Source organism: Nomascus leucogenys, chromosome 11 (assembly GCF_006542625.1).
Source record: "Nomascus leucogenys isolate Asia chromosome 11, Asia_NLE_v1, whole genome shotgun sequence".
Classification (NCBI taxonomy): domain Eukaryota; kingdom Metazoa; phylum Chordata; class Mammalia; order Primates; family Hylobatidae; genus Nomascus; species Nomascus leucogenys.
The window spans coordinates 72862384-72879242 of NC_044391.1; the positions used below are offsets into that span (position 1 = coordinate 72862384).

At 40.4% G+C, this 16859-nt stretch overlaps 1 protein-coding gene across 6 annotated transcripts in view; it reads left to right on the forward strand.

Moving 5' to 3' along the window:
• MED12L (mediator complex subunit 12L) overlaps positions 1 to 16859 on the forward strand; it is a 334555-nt gene that overhangs the window by 312979 nt on the left and 4717 nt on the right. For 3 of the 6 annotated variants that reach the window (XM_030822722.1, XM_030822724.1, XM_030822727.1), the window contains 2 exons: positions 1213 to 1323; positions 15214 to 15295. In XM_030822722.1, coding sequence (XP_030678582.1) covers positions 1213 to 1323; positions 15214 to 15295 — 193 coding nt within the window. Of the gene's footprint in view, positions 1 to 1212; positions 1324 to 15213; positions 15786 to 16859 lie in introns of those variants that run through there. The other 3 variants (XM_030822725.1, XM_030822723.1, XM_030822726.1) reach the window with 1 other exon arrangement.

The window sequence follows — 16859 nt, forward strand, 5'->3', positions numbered from 1 at the left end:
AGTTTACTTATCAGTTTTAAATCTTATGTTGGTGTTTTTCAAGGCTGCAAATACGGAAAGCCTTTTCTTATTGGACCATATGTACTTTTTATCCTAATTAGCATAATATGTCCTTCTGGTAATTTTTTTCATCATCAACACATTCTTCCCTGGAGATAAGTGATTTGCTTCTACAACAGGATTATACTTCTTTTTTGGTGACTGGCCACCTCTGTAAAGTAAAAAGTTAATAATGATGAAGTTGGGTTAATTTTTCTTAGAAGAGGTTCTAGAGGGCTAACTGGAGAATCATATTGCAATCATTGTGATCTTGGTCCAACTTGCATTGTTCCTGTTGGGATCATGCTACCCAGACCTCTGCTAGGATTCCAGATCCATGAGCATTGTCACTTAGTGAGAAATGCCAAATGGCAATAGCTATTTATTACTTGGCTGTAAAGAAGACCAGTAACTGAGGGGATAGTATGCAAACCAATTTGGAAAAGTGCAAAAGATGAAGAAATGTCTAGACTGTCATCATTATCAGGATGAAGTGTTTGGGTGGAGGAAATTTTAAAGGTCATTGAGACAAAACAAAACAACTATTAATATTTTTCTCTCCTCTGTGTCCCACCTGGTGGATGTCTGGTCTTTGCTTCTTCTGTGACTTGGAAGCATTTTCCAAGAGCTGTGTGTTTGAGCCAACCCTGTTACTGACATGATTTCTGAATTTATGACGTAAATTATGCCAGAAGGTGTCATGGTGACTAGCCCTGCCTCTTCCTTTTGGGAAAAAAAAAAAAAAAAAAAAACCTATAAGAATTCTGCCAGATATCATAAGGAATGAGAAGATTACTACTGAGCAGTCCGTGTCCAACCTGTAGTGTAAGAAGGGATAAAACATGTGGAAGGACAAAGGACATGAAAGGAATTAAAACAGTAAGCAGAAAGGATGGCCCCAGACAGCACAGTGTGGAGTAGACAGCAGTACTGACTGCCACTGGGAGAGATCCGTAGGGTTGGGGTGGTCCTAGAAGGCTTTATGGATGAGCAGGTTTAGGTCTTGCCCTCAAAAGGATGAATGAGGTTCAGCAAGGTAGAGATGCAGCAGGCAGGTATATATTGTTTTTACTGCAACATAAAAATTAGATAAAAGGTATATGGGGGAAACAGATTCAGTAATGCTGTTACCGTCTTCCTTTTAAGTATATAACCTTTTTACCCTCTTTCCAGATGCAGCAGCCCCAGCAGCCCCAGCCCCAGCAGCCTCCCCAGCCCCAGCAGTCCTCACAGCCCCAGAGTCAGACCCTTGGTCTCCAAGCAATGCAGCCCCAGCAGCCCTTGGTAAGGCCTGGTGTTTTGGAATCAGACATGTGGGTTTCTTCTTTAAAAGCAGGTTGCATTGTTCATAAGATTGTTAAGAATCGACAAAGCCTAAATATACCCTAAAAATTTTTCCTAGAACTTTACTAGAGTTTTGTTGTCATTGTAGTTGGTATATTTATTTTCGTAGGAAGATACAAGTAAATATTTGGGATTCAGTAGGTTATACTGTTGTTCTTCTTCAAAATTTTTCGGACTGTTCCACAGACAAAAATTTTTACATTGAGATGTGGTCTTTTTTCCTAAACAATGTTAAAATGATGATTTACCATGTATGTTTAAAAGATTATCTTACCATACTTTGATTTTTACTATAATCTCGAAAACCATGGGCACGCTTTCTAAAATATTATCTATTATCTTCAATAGGAAATTGTTTTTCATTCAGTTAGCACTTGCTGGAGGAATTTTCATGTAACTCGCAGTCAGGTAGTTCACTTCTCTAGCTTCACAAATCAAATTTGGAAATGTCATATGCATAGCCATCAAAATTTTCTAAACCTCAGTCATTTACAACAGCATTTACTTTTGCAATGCCATATTCCTGTTTCATTAATTACTTTTTTTAAACTGTCATCTTATTATATTTGCTTAAATAAATGTATTTTTTCAAAGAAGCATTTTATCACTACCATCCATAATTATATCACTTGCCACATATTGGAAATATCTATGAAAGTAAATTCAAAAAGAATTTAGAAGGGAATCTCCATTTAACTGAGCGATGTGAACTGCATGAATGAGTCCTACCTACGACGAGCTGGCTTACTGCTCATGTCTCACACTTTGGGAAACACTAGTGTAGACTGCCTTCAGCACAGGATTTTTAAACTGGCTGATTTCACAGCTTGTAGAAAAGGGGGAACAACGTGGTGTAGAGATAGTACATGAGGAGGGATCAGAGTAGAGTTAGGTGGTTAAAGAACTGTGTCCAAATCAGATTGACCAGAACGTGGTCAACTGGAATAGGGCATCCATAGTACATTTCACAAACTCTGCCTAAGCCAGTTTGTTCCGCTCCCCCAGCCCTTTTTTTTTTTTTTTTTTTGTGAGACAGAATCTCACTCTGTCACTCAAGCTGGAGTGCAGTGGGATCTCAGCTCACTGCAACCTCTGCCTCCCAGGTTCAAGCAATTCTCCTGCCTCAGCCTCCCAAGTAGCTGGGATTACAGGTACCTGCCACCACACCCAGCTAATTTTTGTATTTTTAGTAGAGATGGGGTTTCACCATGTTGGCCAGATTGTGGTCTTGACCTCATGACCTCAGGTGATCCACCCACCTTGGCCTCCCAAAATGCTGGGATTACAGGCGTGAGCCACTGTGCCCAGCCTATTCCCCATTTTTAAGTTAATTCTTTTTAATTATGGATCTAGTTTTTCCAGCTCTGATTAAAAAAATACATATGTTTGTGACATTTATTGCAATCTACTTCAGAAAACCTTCTTAAAGTAGAGGTAGTATGTAAAACTGCACTGACTGCCTACTTATCCAATGTGTATTAGCAGGAACTGGCTGTTACTTAGCAAATGTTGTAGAAGAGGTTCCTTTGGATGCACCACTGTTAGCTGAGTCTAGTGTCCCATATACAAGAACGAGATACAACTTTTTGTTTGGAAATAATTTCAAATGACAGAAAAGTTGCAAGAATAGTACAAAGAATTTCTATAAGCCCTTTACCCAGATTTACTAATTCTTAACATTTTGTCACATTTGCTTTATTATTCGCTTTCACTCCCCCCACCTACTGCCATTTAAACATACATGTGCCTCTTTACCCCTAAGTACTTTAGCTTGTTTTCTTCCAAAACAAAGATATTCTCTTATAAAAACTGGGTATTATTATTAAAATTAGGAAATTGAACATTACTACAATGCTTTATAACCGATAACTCTTTTGCAAATAGACAAATTAATGCTCTTTATTGCATTGATTTTTTTTTTTTTTCCCCTGATTCAGGATCATCACATTTTGCATTTAGCTTTCATGTCCTTTTACTCACCTTCATCTAGACCAACTCCAAAGCTGCCTTTTTGTCTTCATGAAGTTGACATTTTTAAGGTCTATGGAATGTTTATTTTGTAGAATGCTACTCAATTTGATTTGTCTGCCTAGATTAATCATGATTAGATTCAGTTTATACATTTTTGGCAACAATATTAGAGGTGCCATTGTGTCCTTTTCAGTGTATGGCATTAGGATATACATTGTTGGTGATATTACTGGAATCCTTTTGTGTGTCTTGTGTCTGATAAATCTCCCCACTGTGAACTTATTATTTTCCCTTTGTAATTAATAATTTATGAGAATAGTTTGATAAATCTGTCATTACTCATCAAATCTTCACACACTACTGTTAGCATCTATTAAATTATTCTTGCCTAAATTCATTTTTACTATGGATGTGGAAAAATTATTTTCTTTTTTTAATTTTTAATTCTTTTAATTATGGATACATAACATTTGTACATATTTGTGTACAGATATGTGAGATTTCGATACAAGCTTTCAATGTGTAATGATCAAATCAGGGTAATTGGGGTACCCATAATTGCTTCAAGCATTTCTAATTTCTTTGTGTTACTTCGTGTTGCTTTGTATTTCTTTGTATTCCACTTCTACTCTTTCAGTGATTTTGAGACATATAGTAAATTGTTGTAAACCATTGTTGCCCTATTGTACTACCAAACACTAGTTCTTACTCTGTAGTGGGTACAAAATGGTGATTTTCTTACTCTTATGTTTCTGCATTTAGCAGTTGGTATTTGTATTAGTTAGGGTTCTCTAGAGGGACAGAACTAATGGAATAGGTACGTATATATAAAGGGGAGTTTATTAAGTATTAACTCACACGACCACACGGTTCCACAATAGGCTGTCTGCAGGCTGAGGAGCAAGGAGAGCCAGTCCGAGTTCCAAAACTGAAGAACTTGGGAGTCCGGTGGTTGAGGGCAGGAAGCATCCAACACGGGAGAAAGATGTAGGCTGGGAGGCTAGGCCAGTCTCTCCTGTTCATGTTTTTCTGCCTGCTTTATATTCGCTGGCAGCTGATTAGATGGTGCGCACCAGATTAAGGGTGAGTCTGCCTTCCCCAGCCCATTGACTCTAAAAATGTTAATCTCCTTTGGCAACACCCTCACAGACACACCGAGGATCAATACTTTGCATCCTTCAGTCTAATCAAGTTGACACTCAGTACTAACCATCACAAGTCCACCGCTTGTCAACTTGAGCCCATACATACCTCCTGAGATCAGACATAATCTTCAAATAAAGACAATAGCAGTAAGGTTGTAATTACAGCTAACAATACAACTATCCTTCATGCAACCAGAAACGCACCAATCCCCAACCCAAATACTCTTACATAAAGTTAACAGTACTTAAATGCTGATATGAAGTCAGTAAATCCTATGTCACATGATAAAGGAAAAGGAAATAAAATTAAGATGTTAGTACAAGTGTATACCTGTACAAACACGCTTTTAACAAAAGAAGGAGGAAATACTCATGACAGTTACAGTCCTCTTTTCTGCCACTGGTCATGTGGTCATAGCTGGTTTTGATGACTACCTTCTACTACTACCCGTTCTGTATTCCCTTCACCTTCAGCAGGCACCTCAGCAGGTCGTGTTTTTTTTCCTGGTTGAGTGACCCAAACCTTCATTCCTGTGGGGTCTGGATCATTTGTAGTCCTGTCTAGATTGGGCTGTTGTAGTTTCCCATTGATCTTAATCACAGGGCATGGTAACACTAAGAGATGCCCTAATGGATCTCGTGTATTCCATGAATACTCTTCCTTACCTCCGTTGTGGAATAGTAGACTGATTTCATCTTGATAGTCCAGGTCAATCACCCCAGCCAACACTGTAACTCCCTTCTTAGCCTGTTGGTTTAAAGGTAGGAGGAGCCCAAAGTGTCCAGGTGGCAATCTTAACTTCCAGTTTAATAGAATCATTGTATTCCTAGTGGCAGTGTTCCTCCCTCTGAAACTAAGACCTCTAGGCCAGCAGAACGTAATGTTGCAGGAACAGGAAGCAAAAATTTTGCTAGTGGATCACTAGGAGTGATGGTGAGTGGTGCCACTTCCACTTCCACCCCTTGATTCCTGGACTTGTGAATCCTGGCTATGGGAGAAACATATATTGGATGCTGATTCAGAGCATACACGGCCTTCTGGAGAACTTTGCCACAGCCCTGCAAAGTATTGTCACCTAATTGGCATTGTAATTGTAACTTCAAAAGGCCATTCCACCATTCTGTCAATCCAGCTGCTTCAGGATGACGGGGAACATGGTAAGACCAGTGAATTCCATGAGCATGAGCCCACTGCTGCACTTCTGTAGCTGTAAAGTCAGTGCCTTGGTCAGAGGCAGTGCTGTGTGGAATACCATGCTGGTAGATAAGGCGTTCTGTGAGTCCACGGATGGTAGCCTTGGCAGAAGTGTTGCGTTCAGGACAGGCAAATCCACATCTGGAGTGTCTTCCAGTGAGGACAAACCTCTACCATTTCTGTGGTGGAAGAAGTCCAATATAATCAACCTGCCACCATGTAGCTGGCTGATCACCCTGAGGAATGGTGGCATATCGTGGGCTCAGTGTTGGTCTCTGCTGTTGGCAAATTGGGCACTCAGTGGTGGCTGTAGCCAGGTCATCCTTTGTGAGTGGAAGTCCATGTTGCTGAGCCTGTGCGTAGCCTCCATCCCTGCCACCATGGCCACTTTGTTCATGGGCCCATTGAGGAATGAAAGTGGTGGCTGGGGAAAGAGGCTGAGTGGTGTCCACAGAATGGGTCATCCTATCCACTTGATTAAAATCTTCCTCTGCTGAGGTCACCCACTGGCGAGCACTCACATGGAATACAAATATCTTCACAGCTTTCAACCACTCAGAGAGGTCCATCCACATACCTCTTCCCCAAATTTCTTTGTCACTAGTTTTCCAGTCATGCTTCCTCCTGTGCTTTACCGTGTTTTTTTGTTTTGTTTGTTTGTGTTTGGAGACAGAGTGTTGCTCTCTCACCCAGGCTGGAGTGCAGTGGCGCAGTCCTGGCTCACTGCCACCTCTACCTCCCGAGTTCCAGCAGTTCTTGTGCCTCAGCTTCCCAAGAAGCTGAGATTACAGGCACGCACCATCACACTAGGCTAATTTTTGTATTTTTAGTAGAGACGGGGTTTCACCATGTTGGCCAGGTGTCTCGAACTCCTGACCTCAAGTGATCCACCTGCCTGGGCCTCCCAAAGTGCTGGGATTAGAGGCGTGAGCCACCATACCTGGCAAGAAAATTTTTATATTTCCTTTTATCTTTTGGTATTTTTCTTTTTCTTAATAGTTCCACTAAGATGCATTATATGTATTATAAATATATTTATTTATATTTTATAAACATCTCCAGCAGAGTCAGTTCTTGGTACTAGCCAACGCTCTCCATTCTTTGTTTTTTAATTTGCTAGAGAAGAGGGTGGTAAGGTAGCTGTTGAAGATAAGTGAACTCTTCCTGTTTTGGGATTCTTTCTGCTTCATGCTGTATCAAAGCAGAAGTAGTAATGGTAACACATTGCCCCCCATCCCATGACTTGTCCTGCTGCTATCTGGTGACATTCACAGTTGAATTCAATAAATGCTTTTTTCTTAGGGTAGTGCAGAAGTCATTGCGGTCATGTGTGTGTGGTGGAGACCAGCACCCTGCCAGGTGTTATAGAGCGTGCCAGTGAAACATCACTTCCTGCCACTAGAGGACTTAGAATCATAGGAAGTGGCTCAATGGCAGCACTGCCTGTGGAAAGTAGTTTATGGTTGCTGAATTTTTGATAGAAGAGCTGGAGGCATTGTATTAGTTTGCTAGAACTCCCTAACAAAGTACACAAACTAGATGTCTTCAGCAACAGAAATGTATTGTCTGTTTTGGAGGCCAGAAGTCCAAGATCAGGGTGTCAGCAGGTTTGGTTCCCTCTGAGGGCTGTGAGAGATTATCTGTTCCATGCCTCTCCTCCAGCTTCTGGTGGCTTGCTGGGACTCTGTGGCATCACTCGGCCCGTGGAAGCAGCACCCTGAGCTTTGCCTTCACCTTCACAGGCATTCTCCCTGGGCATATACATGTCTTCTTTTTTATAAGGACACCAGTCCTTATACATTTCCACTTTTTATAAGGACACCAGTCATATTGGTTTAGGTCCCATCCTAATTACCTAATTTCAACTTGATTACCACTGTAAAGACCCTGTGTCTAAATAAGGTCGCATTCTGAGATACTGGGTGTTAGGACTCCAACATGTCTTTTTTAGGGAACATAATTCAACCGAAATAATAACAGGTCAGAAGGTGAGAGAAGTTTGGGAAGCCTTGACCGGAGGAGGCTGAATGTGGCAGATGTTGAAGGCAGTAGGATTTGATTCATTGCTTTTTGTTTTTTTTTTTTTTGTTTTTTTTTTTTTTTGAAAAGAAAAAGTTGAATGTTAATTTTTTTGAGTTAGAATTCAAGTTTTATTTAGAATTAATGAAAATATATTTTTTTCTTTTGTTGCTGTTGTAAGAGGAACAGAACTAGTTCTTTTTTTTTTTTAAGCTTTTGCACAAGTTCATTCTATTTTAATGCATTCTAGGAGATCATAAAATATATATATATATATTTTGAAACAGAGTCTTGCTCTGTCACCCAGGCTGGAGTGTAGTGGTGTGATCTTGGCTCACTGCAACCTCCGCCTCCCTGGTTCAAGCAATTCTCCTGCCTCAGCCTCCCGAGTAGCTGGGATTACAGGTACCTGCCACCATGCCCAGCTATTTTTTTTTTTTTTTTATACTTTAAGCTCTGGAGTACATGTGCAGAATGGATTCATTGCTTTTTGACTATTTTGTTCATCTCTTTGCTCGTTGATGGCATCAGCTGGGATGTGTGAGACAATGATCATCCCTTCGTTTTGGCTGTAAAAAATCACTTTAAAAACTTATAAAAAGTTAACAACTTGTAAAAAGTGACTCAGGACAGAAATTAGTGCTTCTTTAAAACGTGTCACCAGAAAACAGAGTTTTTCTGTGAAAAGAGCAAGAAAGACTAAGAAAAGCCTATGTTTACAAATTAAATCTGGTCTGGACTTAATATCAATGCCTGTGTTGTCATTTACTTACTTAAGTTGCTTGTATTCTGTGAAGGAAAACATCTGGAGATAAAGACATGGGTGTCCTTGCTGGGAAAATATATTTGACATGTCGAATTTTGGCCTAAATTATAGTTCTTGACTAGAAAAATATTTTTAATGCTTATGTGTTGTTATAATTAAATTAACTCTTAACTAAATATGTTGACAGACCATGATCTTTTCTTTAAAACTTCCAGTGTTAAGAAAATAATGTTGACACCATCCCGCTGCGTCATTTCCTTTCATCTTAAACGCAAGTTGTGTTAGTTTGGTGACTTAAAAAAATATGCTAACAGAAAGCTTTAAATAGTTGGCTTTTTACATCGACTGATGCTTGTGTCTGTTTCATATTATATTGAATATTTGCCTTTTAAAAATATGCGTAATGGTAGCAATAGTTACTTAATTCCATTAAATTTTAGTCAGTGATCACTTGTGAAATTGTCCTTTACTCTTCCTCAAGAAATTCATTTGTTCCATTCAGAGAAATTGAGATTTTTTTCAGTCTGCCTCTGGAATTGGGAAGTAGCATGTACAGATGATATGATTCTCCTTTTGAAGTGGAAGAAATTAGGTCCAGGGAACACTGAGCTATGTTGCCTTCCTTTGCATGAATTTGGAAATTTTTTTTTTTTTCTTTTTGAAGGAAAAGAAGAACTAATATTTATAGAAAGAGGTTGGGGAAGATATATCAGATTTCTGGTAACTGGATAGCCAATATATTTGATATAGTACTTTTTTCTTACTGAACTGTGTACAGATGTAAAAAGATGACTCTGCCGGACGTGATGGCTCATGCCTGTAATCCCAGCACTTTGGGAGGCTGAGGCGGGTGAATCACGAGGTCAGGAGATTGAGACCATCCTGGCTAACACGGTGAAACCCCGTCTGTACTAAAAATACAAAAAATTAGCCGGGTGTGGTGGTGGGCGCCTGTAGTCCCAGCTACTCGGGAGGCTGAGGCAGGAGAATGGTGTGAACCCCAGGAGGCGGAGCTTGCAGTGAGCCGAGATGGTGCCACTGCACTGTAGCCTGGATGACTGAGCGAAACTGTCTCAAAAAAAAAAAAAAAAAAAAAAAAAGACTCTATGCAAGTTACTAGTTACCTTGAAAATAAACACATAACAGATTCTGAAACACATCAGCTGCTAGCTCTGTCTAAGAGTGTGCCACCTTGTGAGAGTGGAGGTGTGGCTAAGTGCATGCACAACCCTATACGTTGTTGTTCCTTCTGCTGCCGCTTGTATGGACGGACGACCATGCTTCATTCGTCGGAGGAATCTGTCTGTGGACTCCGTCAGCTGGTAGTGCAGTTTTAAAATAAATGTTGCCTTGCTGCTTTGTTCTTTTGGTAACACATGTAGTGGTCACAGCAAAAACCTCTTAACTGTCATGAGGGAAGGGATGTATTTTACTCTGGTGCCCTTGGAACCCAGAAGATTGCCTGGATTTTGATAAATATTTGTTGAATGACTCATTTGTTGGATGTCAAAGCAATGAAAAAAACCTTTGTTAAAATCACACATTATCCATAAGAAAGGGAAATCACAATTCAGGAGGCAAGGTGTCCAGACCATCTGAGCATCCGTAGGTCCATCACTGAATCAGTCCTGTGGCTGATTTTGTCAGCATATGCTTTCGCTGACGGGGCAAGCTCAAGTTTTAAGACAAAAAATATTTAAATGATGTTTATTTAAATAGAAATTACTAATTAGCAGCACATTTTTGCCTATGCTGTGATTGAGCAGAAGAAGTAAATGTTATTGAATAAAATCGGAATTTAGCGATCAGTCAAAATACATCAAAATACATTATCAGAATTTTAATTTTAATTTATTTTAGAGACAGAGTCTCACTCTTGTCAGCCAGGCTGGGGTGCAGCGGTGTGACCATGGCTCACTGCAGTCTCAGACTCTTAGGTTCAAGTGATCTTTCCACCTCAGCCTTCCAAGTAGCTGGGAACTACAGTAAATACATTTTTGTTTTTGTTTTTGTGTGTGTGTTTTTTTTTTTTTAATTCAGCAAACAATGGTATTTCCTGGAGAGTGGTTATACCATGTTGATTAGTTATACCTGACGGTATTAAGCTGGGTATTCGGTCTTGTGGTTACAGCAGGAGCATGGCACGGCTTCTGCCTCTGAGAAGTAAAAATCCAGAATCCTAGAGAGAGAAGCAATTATCATGTTAAACCATATGTTTGCTAATAGAGGCATTTACATAGTACTAAGGGTACAAAAGCAGTGATTCACTCTTTAAATGCATGAGGGAATGGATGATAACTTCAGCTGATCTTTGAAGGATGAGTAGATTTATGGGAAGGGTAGAGTGGAATGAAGTGGGGAGGAAGTGTATTCCAGGAGAAGGGATGAATATCTGCAAAGGCACAGAGGGGAGAGATCATCTCCTGTATGGATATGGGCCAAAAAATCTTTCCCACTTCATTTATCACATTTGAATAGGGAAGGCAAAACACACATAGATTATGATTTGGGGGACCTCTAGTAAACCTCACTGAACCTATTTATTGACCTGTTTTGGTAAATTAAAAATTCAACTCCCACCACAGTGATGATTCCAGAATCTCACCAAGCACCTGAACCACTTGGGGGAGCCATTTTAAAAATTCAGATTTCTAGCACATTAGCTACAGAAATTCTAATTCAGGAAGTCTAGAGAGGAATCCCAGAAGGATAATCCTTTACATTTCCCCCAGTGATTTTGTGCTTCCTTAGCCACATACAGGGTTCAGTTCTTCACAGGAAGGGTTCAGTTTGAATTGAAATGCTCAGTAATGAGGCTTCTGTAGGGTGTTGGAGGCAGCCCTTGTCCCCTAGTGGTAGGTGCTCCAGAGCCCAGAGAAATTGCATCTGGGGCCTAGTGCCTGTGCATGTATAGGTGAAAGCAAATTAAAATTAGTATCCAGAGGCCTTGAGAGGAAGTAGATGTGGTAAAACACTGTAAGAAGATTGTAGATATAGACCATGTACTTCTGGTCAGTTTAAGGAAGTTGGTCAAATTTCTTGGCCTCAGAATCTTTTCATGTTCAAAAATTATTGTAGACCCAAAGAGCTTTTGTGTATCAGTATTTACCATGTTAGAAATCAAAACAAATATCTGCTAATACTAAATATTGTTATGTTTAGTACCTAAAGATAAACTCATGTTACTAGAAGTAACATGCTTTTATGAAAAATAGGCACATGTTTCAAAATAAAGTTATATGAGAATGACATGGTTTTACTTTTTTTTTTTTTTGAGACATGGTCTTACTTTGTTACCCCGGCTGGAATGCAGTGGTACGATCACGGCTCACTGCAGCCTTGACCTCATAGGCTCAAGTGATCCTCCCACATCAGCCTCCCACGTAGCTAGAACTACAGGCATGCACCACCATGCCTGGCTAATTTTAGTAATTTTTTGTAGAGATGGCGATTTGCCATGTTGCCCAGGCTGGTCTTGAACTCCCAGGCTCAAGCTGTCTGCTCACCTTGGCCTCTCAGAGTGCTGGGATTACAGGTGTGACTCACTGTGCCTTGCCTGGTTTACATTTTTGAAAGTTTCTTCAATGTCTGGTTTAATAGAGAACATTTGATTTGTTGTAATAGCACATGTTATGTAGGCTCTGGAAAAGCTGTAATGTACGTGCATGAGAAAATAAGTGAAAAAAGCAGATAATGTCTTAGTATTTATTTTGAAAATGGTTTTGACCTTGCAGATAACCTGACAGAGTCTTGGGGACCTCTCCCAGGAATCCCTGGATCACAATTTGAGGTCCTCTGACTATGTACTACCTCTTAAGCCACCCTCAGACCACCCTGCACTCCCCAACACACACACGCACACACGTATACACAAGCTTCCTAGGGTATACCTAGTTACTGCCTAGGTGCTGCAAAATATAGTATCTGAGGCAACCACTACAGTGTTTTATTCTGTGAAATACCCTATTTGAAGCAGGCTTTAAACGAACATAAAGAAGGCAGCTATGTGTTTGTTGAGTGAATAAATGTTGACTATATACCATGTACCCCAATATGCTGTTCAATCAGCTTAGACATCTTTATAGCCAGCCTTTTAGAATCTAATTATTTCCGAATAAGTGATATTTGGAAGCTGGTATTTTCAATCATGGATAGGCTTGAGGGGAATGTAGTGGTTGGTCAAAGGGTCCAAAGTTTCATTTAGACAGGAGGAATAAGTTTTGTTGATCTATTGCATAGCAAGGTGACTATAGTTAATAATGTATATTCCAGAATTGCTAAAAGTAGATTTTAAATGTGTTCACCACAGTGAAATTAGTCTGTAAGATGATAGATGTGAGAGATATGGGACATTTTCTGGGGGCAGCAGTCTTAACCAGTCAGAAGTCAACAGCAAAATTTGACGTGAACTCATTGGTGGCAAAGGCTGACCTGAATAGACATGAGGCTCTTTTCATTTATCCTACCTGACAGAATCATTCATGTGCTTGCTACAGAAATGTAATATGCTTGATTATGGAGTGCTGTCCTACATTTTGCCTGGTCTGCATATTAGGAATGTTTCTTAGTAAACTGCATATGTTCAGATTCCAAAGCACATACCTGTCTTAGGACTTTGGATAAGAGATTGAGGACAGTTACAGCTGAGTCAGGATTAAATATGCTAATGGACACATAGAATGTCTGGAACAGTACTTGGCACATAGTACAATAGTTTCCCTAAGTAAGCATAAAAACTATTGAATAGAAAAGAATATTAGCATTTCCATATAAATGAAAGATTGATTTTTATTTTTTACTCTTGATTTGGGCAATGGAAAAAAATGGCAAGCTGCTGCTTCTCTAATTTGTATTGGGGAAAATAGTAACATTGGTGGAGGAAATAGTTCATTAGTTTTGTGGATCTTTCTTGTTATTAGGAAAGTTGTGGGAATTGAAGGCTCTTAGAATTAGTCATTCCATCAGTTGCTACTGAGCACCTGCTGTGTGCCTGGCAGTGCTGGATATTACAGATACATCAGTAGATATGCCAAGCCCTTGTCCTTCAGTCACTCACTGTCTAGTGGGAGAGAAACAGTTGAACCAGCTGTCATGCCAAATATTCAGTTTTGAAAGTATCAGCTTGGTAATGCCCTCTAAATAGAGGATAAGACAGGATTGCCAGATAAAATACATGGCTCCCAGTTAAATTTGAGTTTCAGGTAAACAATGAATAACACTTTAGTGTATATCTCAAATACTGCATGGGATATACTTATACTAAATGCAGTATTTGTCATGTGCAATATTTGGGACATGCTTGGAACTAAAACATTATTATTTGAAAATTACATTTAACTGGACATGCTGTGTTTTTATTTGCTAAATCTGGCAACTGTACTTAACAATCCTGGGCTATTCTTGGCAAGCTCTGAGGAGGAAATAGATGTTGCACTGGCGTTGGGTAATTGAGGAGTCTTTTTCAAAAGACAAATTACAAAGGTATGGAAAACCAGCTGGGGGTGATGGCGCACTCACTGACTGCCCCTAATCCCAGCAGGACGAGAAGGGGAGAGAGGTAGGGAGGCTACCTGATGGGAGCTGCAACCTTCCAGGAGTGCGGCGTGGCCAGCCAGCAGAGACTCTCATGGAGGAAAATTAGCAAAAACAAAACTTCACTCTGCTCCCTCCCAGCCTCAGTGTGTTCCTATGCTCCAGTCTCCTGGGAACACCCCCTCCCCACCTAGAAGTTGGAGGGCAGAGGGGCCAGCCTTGTTGATGCCCTCCACACAGGCAGCCTGGTGAGCACACGGAGCGTGGGCATATGGGAAACAGCCAGCACAGTGCTGGTGTATGTGCCTGTGTCAGAACGCCTCCTTTATGACAGTGACAGACCAGGAGGAGAGAAGAGGGTCGGGGGAGGAGAGAAGGAGAAGAAAGAAAAGGAGAAAACGATAGTCTGAAATTTGAAGATTAAAATAAAAAAGCAAATTGGCACTACCAGTGATTCTAACCAAAAGTAATTTTGCTTCTAGTAGATGCTGATTTTTTTCCTCTTTGGAATAACCACAATTTCTTGCATCAACTTAATGGATAGAATCAGGGCATGTGGCCCCCTATACTGTGCCTCTAACCTGGTTCTTCCTACAGAGCCTGTATTTGCATGGCCCTGGGAATTAGCACTTTCTTAAAGTTAGGGCCTCACTCACTCATCCTGCCTAGGCCCCGGCTCTGAGGGTGGGATTAGCGAACCTTCATCCTCCATCATATGGGGACGGTGTAGTCTCAAATGAGCCCTAGTCCTAGGGCACCACTCTGCCTCACCAGATTATTTTCTCCCATTTGTGCAAGGCACAGCCTGTAGTCCTTGAACAAATCTTCCAACCAGAGAGCTTTCATTTTACCAAATTAATATCATGATACTCATGAGCTAGCTGGTGAAGGGTGAGATGACCAGGATCTTTGAGTTGCTGAGCTACATCTGTAGTGTGGAGTTCTTCATTGGGGCTCTTCAAATAAATGCCAACTGATAACCTGGAGCGTGGGTTCCTGAACAGATGGGGTACTTCAGATGTTCACCAGATGTACAACAAGGTGTAGATGAAAATTAATCCACACACACTTGTCATGGCCCTTTTTCCGTGAAGTGTTGAGAAGTACCTTACAGACTGTCTGGTCCTGCGAGTTAGTATCTGTTCTTGTCTGTGATTGGCACCATGGAATGATTTCTGTCCTTTCTCCTGTCGCCATTACAGTTTCCCAGGCAAGGCTTGCAGCAGACCCAGCAGCAGCAGCAGACGGCCGCCTTGGTGCGGCAGCTCCAGAAGCAGCTTTCCAGTAAGTACCCCTGTGTGTCATGGAACAGACGGCTCCTGGAAAATTAAAAATAAACCAGCAAAACATAAAGTGGCGGCTCTCCCAAGATGGTACCATCTTCCTCAGTACAATGTTCATGTTATTTGGTTTAGCCCAAGGTATTTTCATTCTGTCTTGTTTTGGTTTTGGCTTGAATGCCTCCTTTCCTGGGAAAGCCCCAATTTTTCTCAAATTCAGTGAAGATACTTTCTTTTTGCTTCCACCAGTACCTAGAAATATTTCTTCTCATTGGGGGGACTCCTATGGAATCAAAGGTGTCCCTTGTTTAAAGCTAGAGAGTTCAGGAAGCATCAGCTAATGCCCTTAATTATACAGATAAAGTTAGCTGGCCTCCCAAAGATCTTCAGATACAGAGAGGCCAGCATTAAACTGTCAGACTGTGAATATTCTTACCACTGCACCATCCTACCCTTCTGATAGTGACTCATAAATCAAAACCTATAACATCATAGACAGCATGGCGAGACAGTGTTTTCTCCCTAGTAATCTTGCCTGTAGTGCTGATGTGGTGTTTTTTTTTTTTTTTGGTTTTGTTTTGTTTTCTAATGTGCTGCCTTTCTAGAGAATTTACCAACAGCCCATTTCATCATACCTCATCTCAATGCCAGCAGTGTGCTCCCATGAATTGAATCATCCCTGGGCTGGTGTCATAGGACAGAAAATCCTTTTAGAAGTGGGAGCAAGCTCCCTGTGATGCAAAGAATATTAGCCTGGAAGTCAGGAGATGTAAATTTTGGCGTCAACTTGGCCGCCATTATCTGGATTGTGTAGTTTTTCCATCCGTGCAATGAGTGAGACTAGCAGTTTCCTCTTGGTCTTGGATTATGTACTTGTGAGGTACCAGAGTGAAGACCAGTTTGTGGTGAAGGCAGTGGTGCAGGTCTGGTAGCCTGCTGAGAGGTAAGGAAACAGGTCATGTAATTACTGAGGGGCAGCTTGGTTTTAGTCTTAATTTTCTGCCTGGCTGCTGTGTGAGTTGATTTTCTGACAGAGGGATGTCCCTCTTACACCTTAGTGTCTCTACCAGTGGATACCCAAGATTTTTTTTCTTCTTTAAAAATATTTTCCTCTTATGGCCTCATTTAATGTCAGTTAAATCAAGTAAATCTTCATTTCTAGCTACTGTTTACTGTTTAATAGATGTGGTCTATTAAAACACATTTGTAATTAAAATCTCATTATGTTTCACTAATTCCAGAATCCTTATAGAAAATACAATCTTAAGGCAGATTTTTTCTTCTAGTGTTTAGAAATAGGTACCTATGATTTTTATAAAGTGGCACCTGTTTGGGGAAAGATGTCTACTCTTAGTTCCTGTCTACCAGAGCTCAGCTTTTTGTTAAAGCCATCATTTATGGAGTACTTCCTAGGACCCAGGCACTAGGACTTTCCATGTCCTAGTATTGATTTACTTTATTTTTAACCCACCCTGTGAGATTACGTATTATTACTGTTCCATGTATTGATTTACTTTATTTTTAACCCACCCTGTGAGATTACGTATTATTACTGTTCCCACATTACA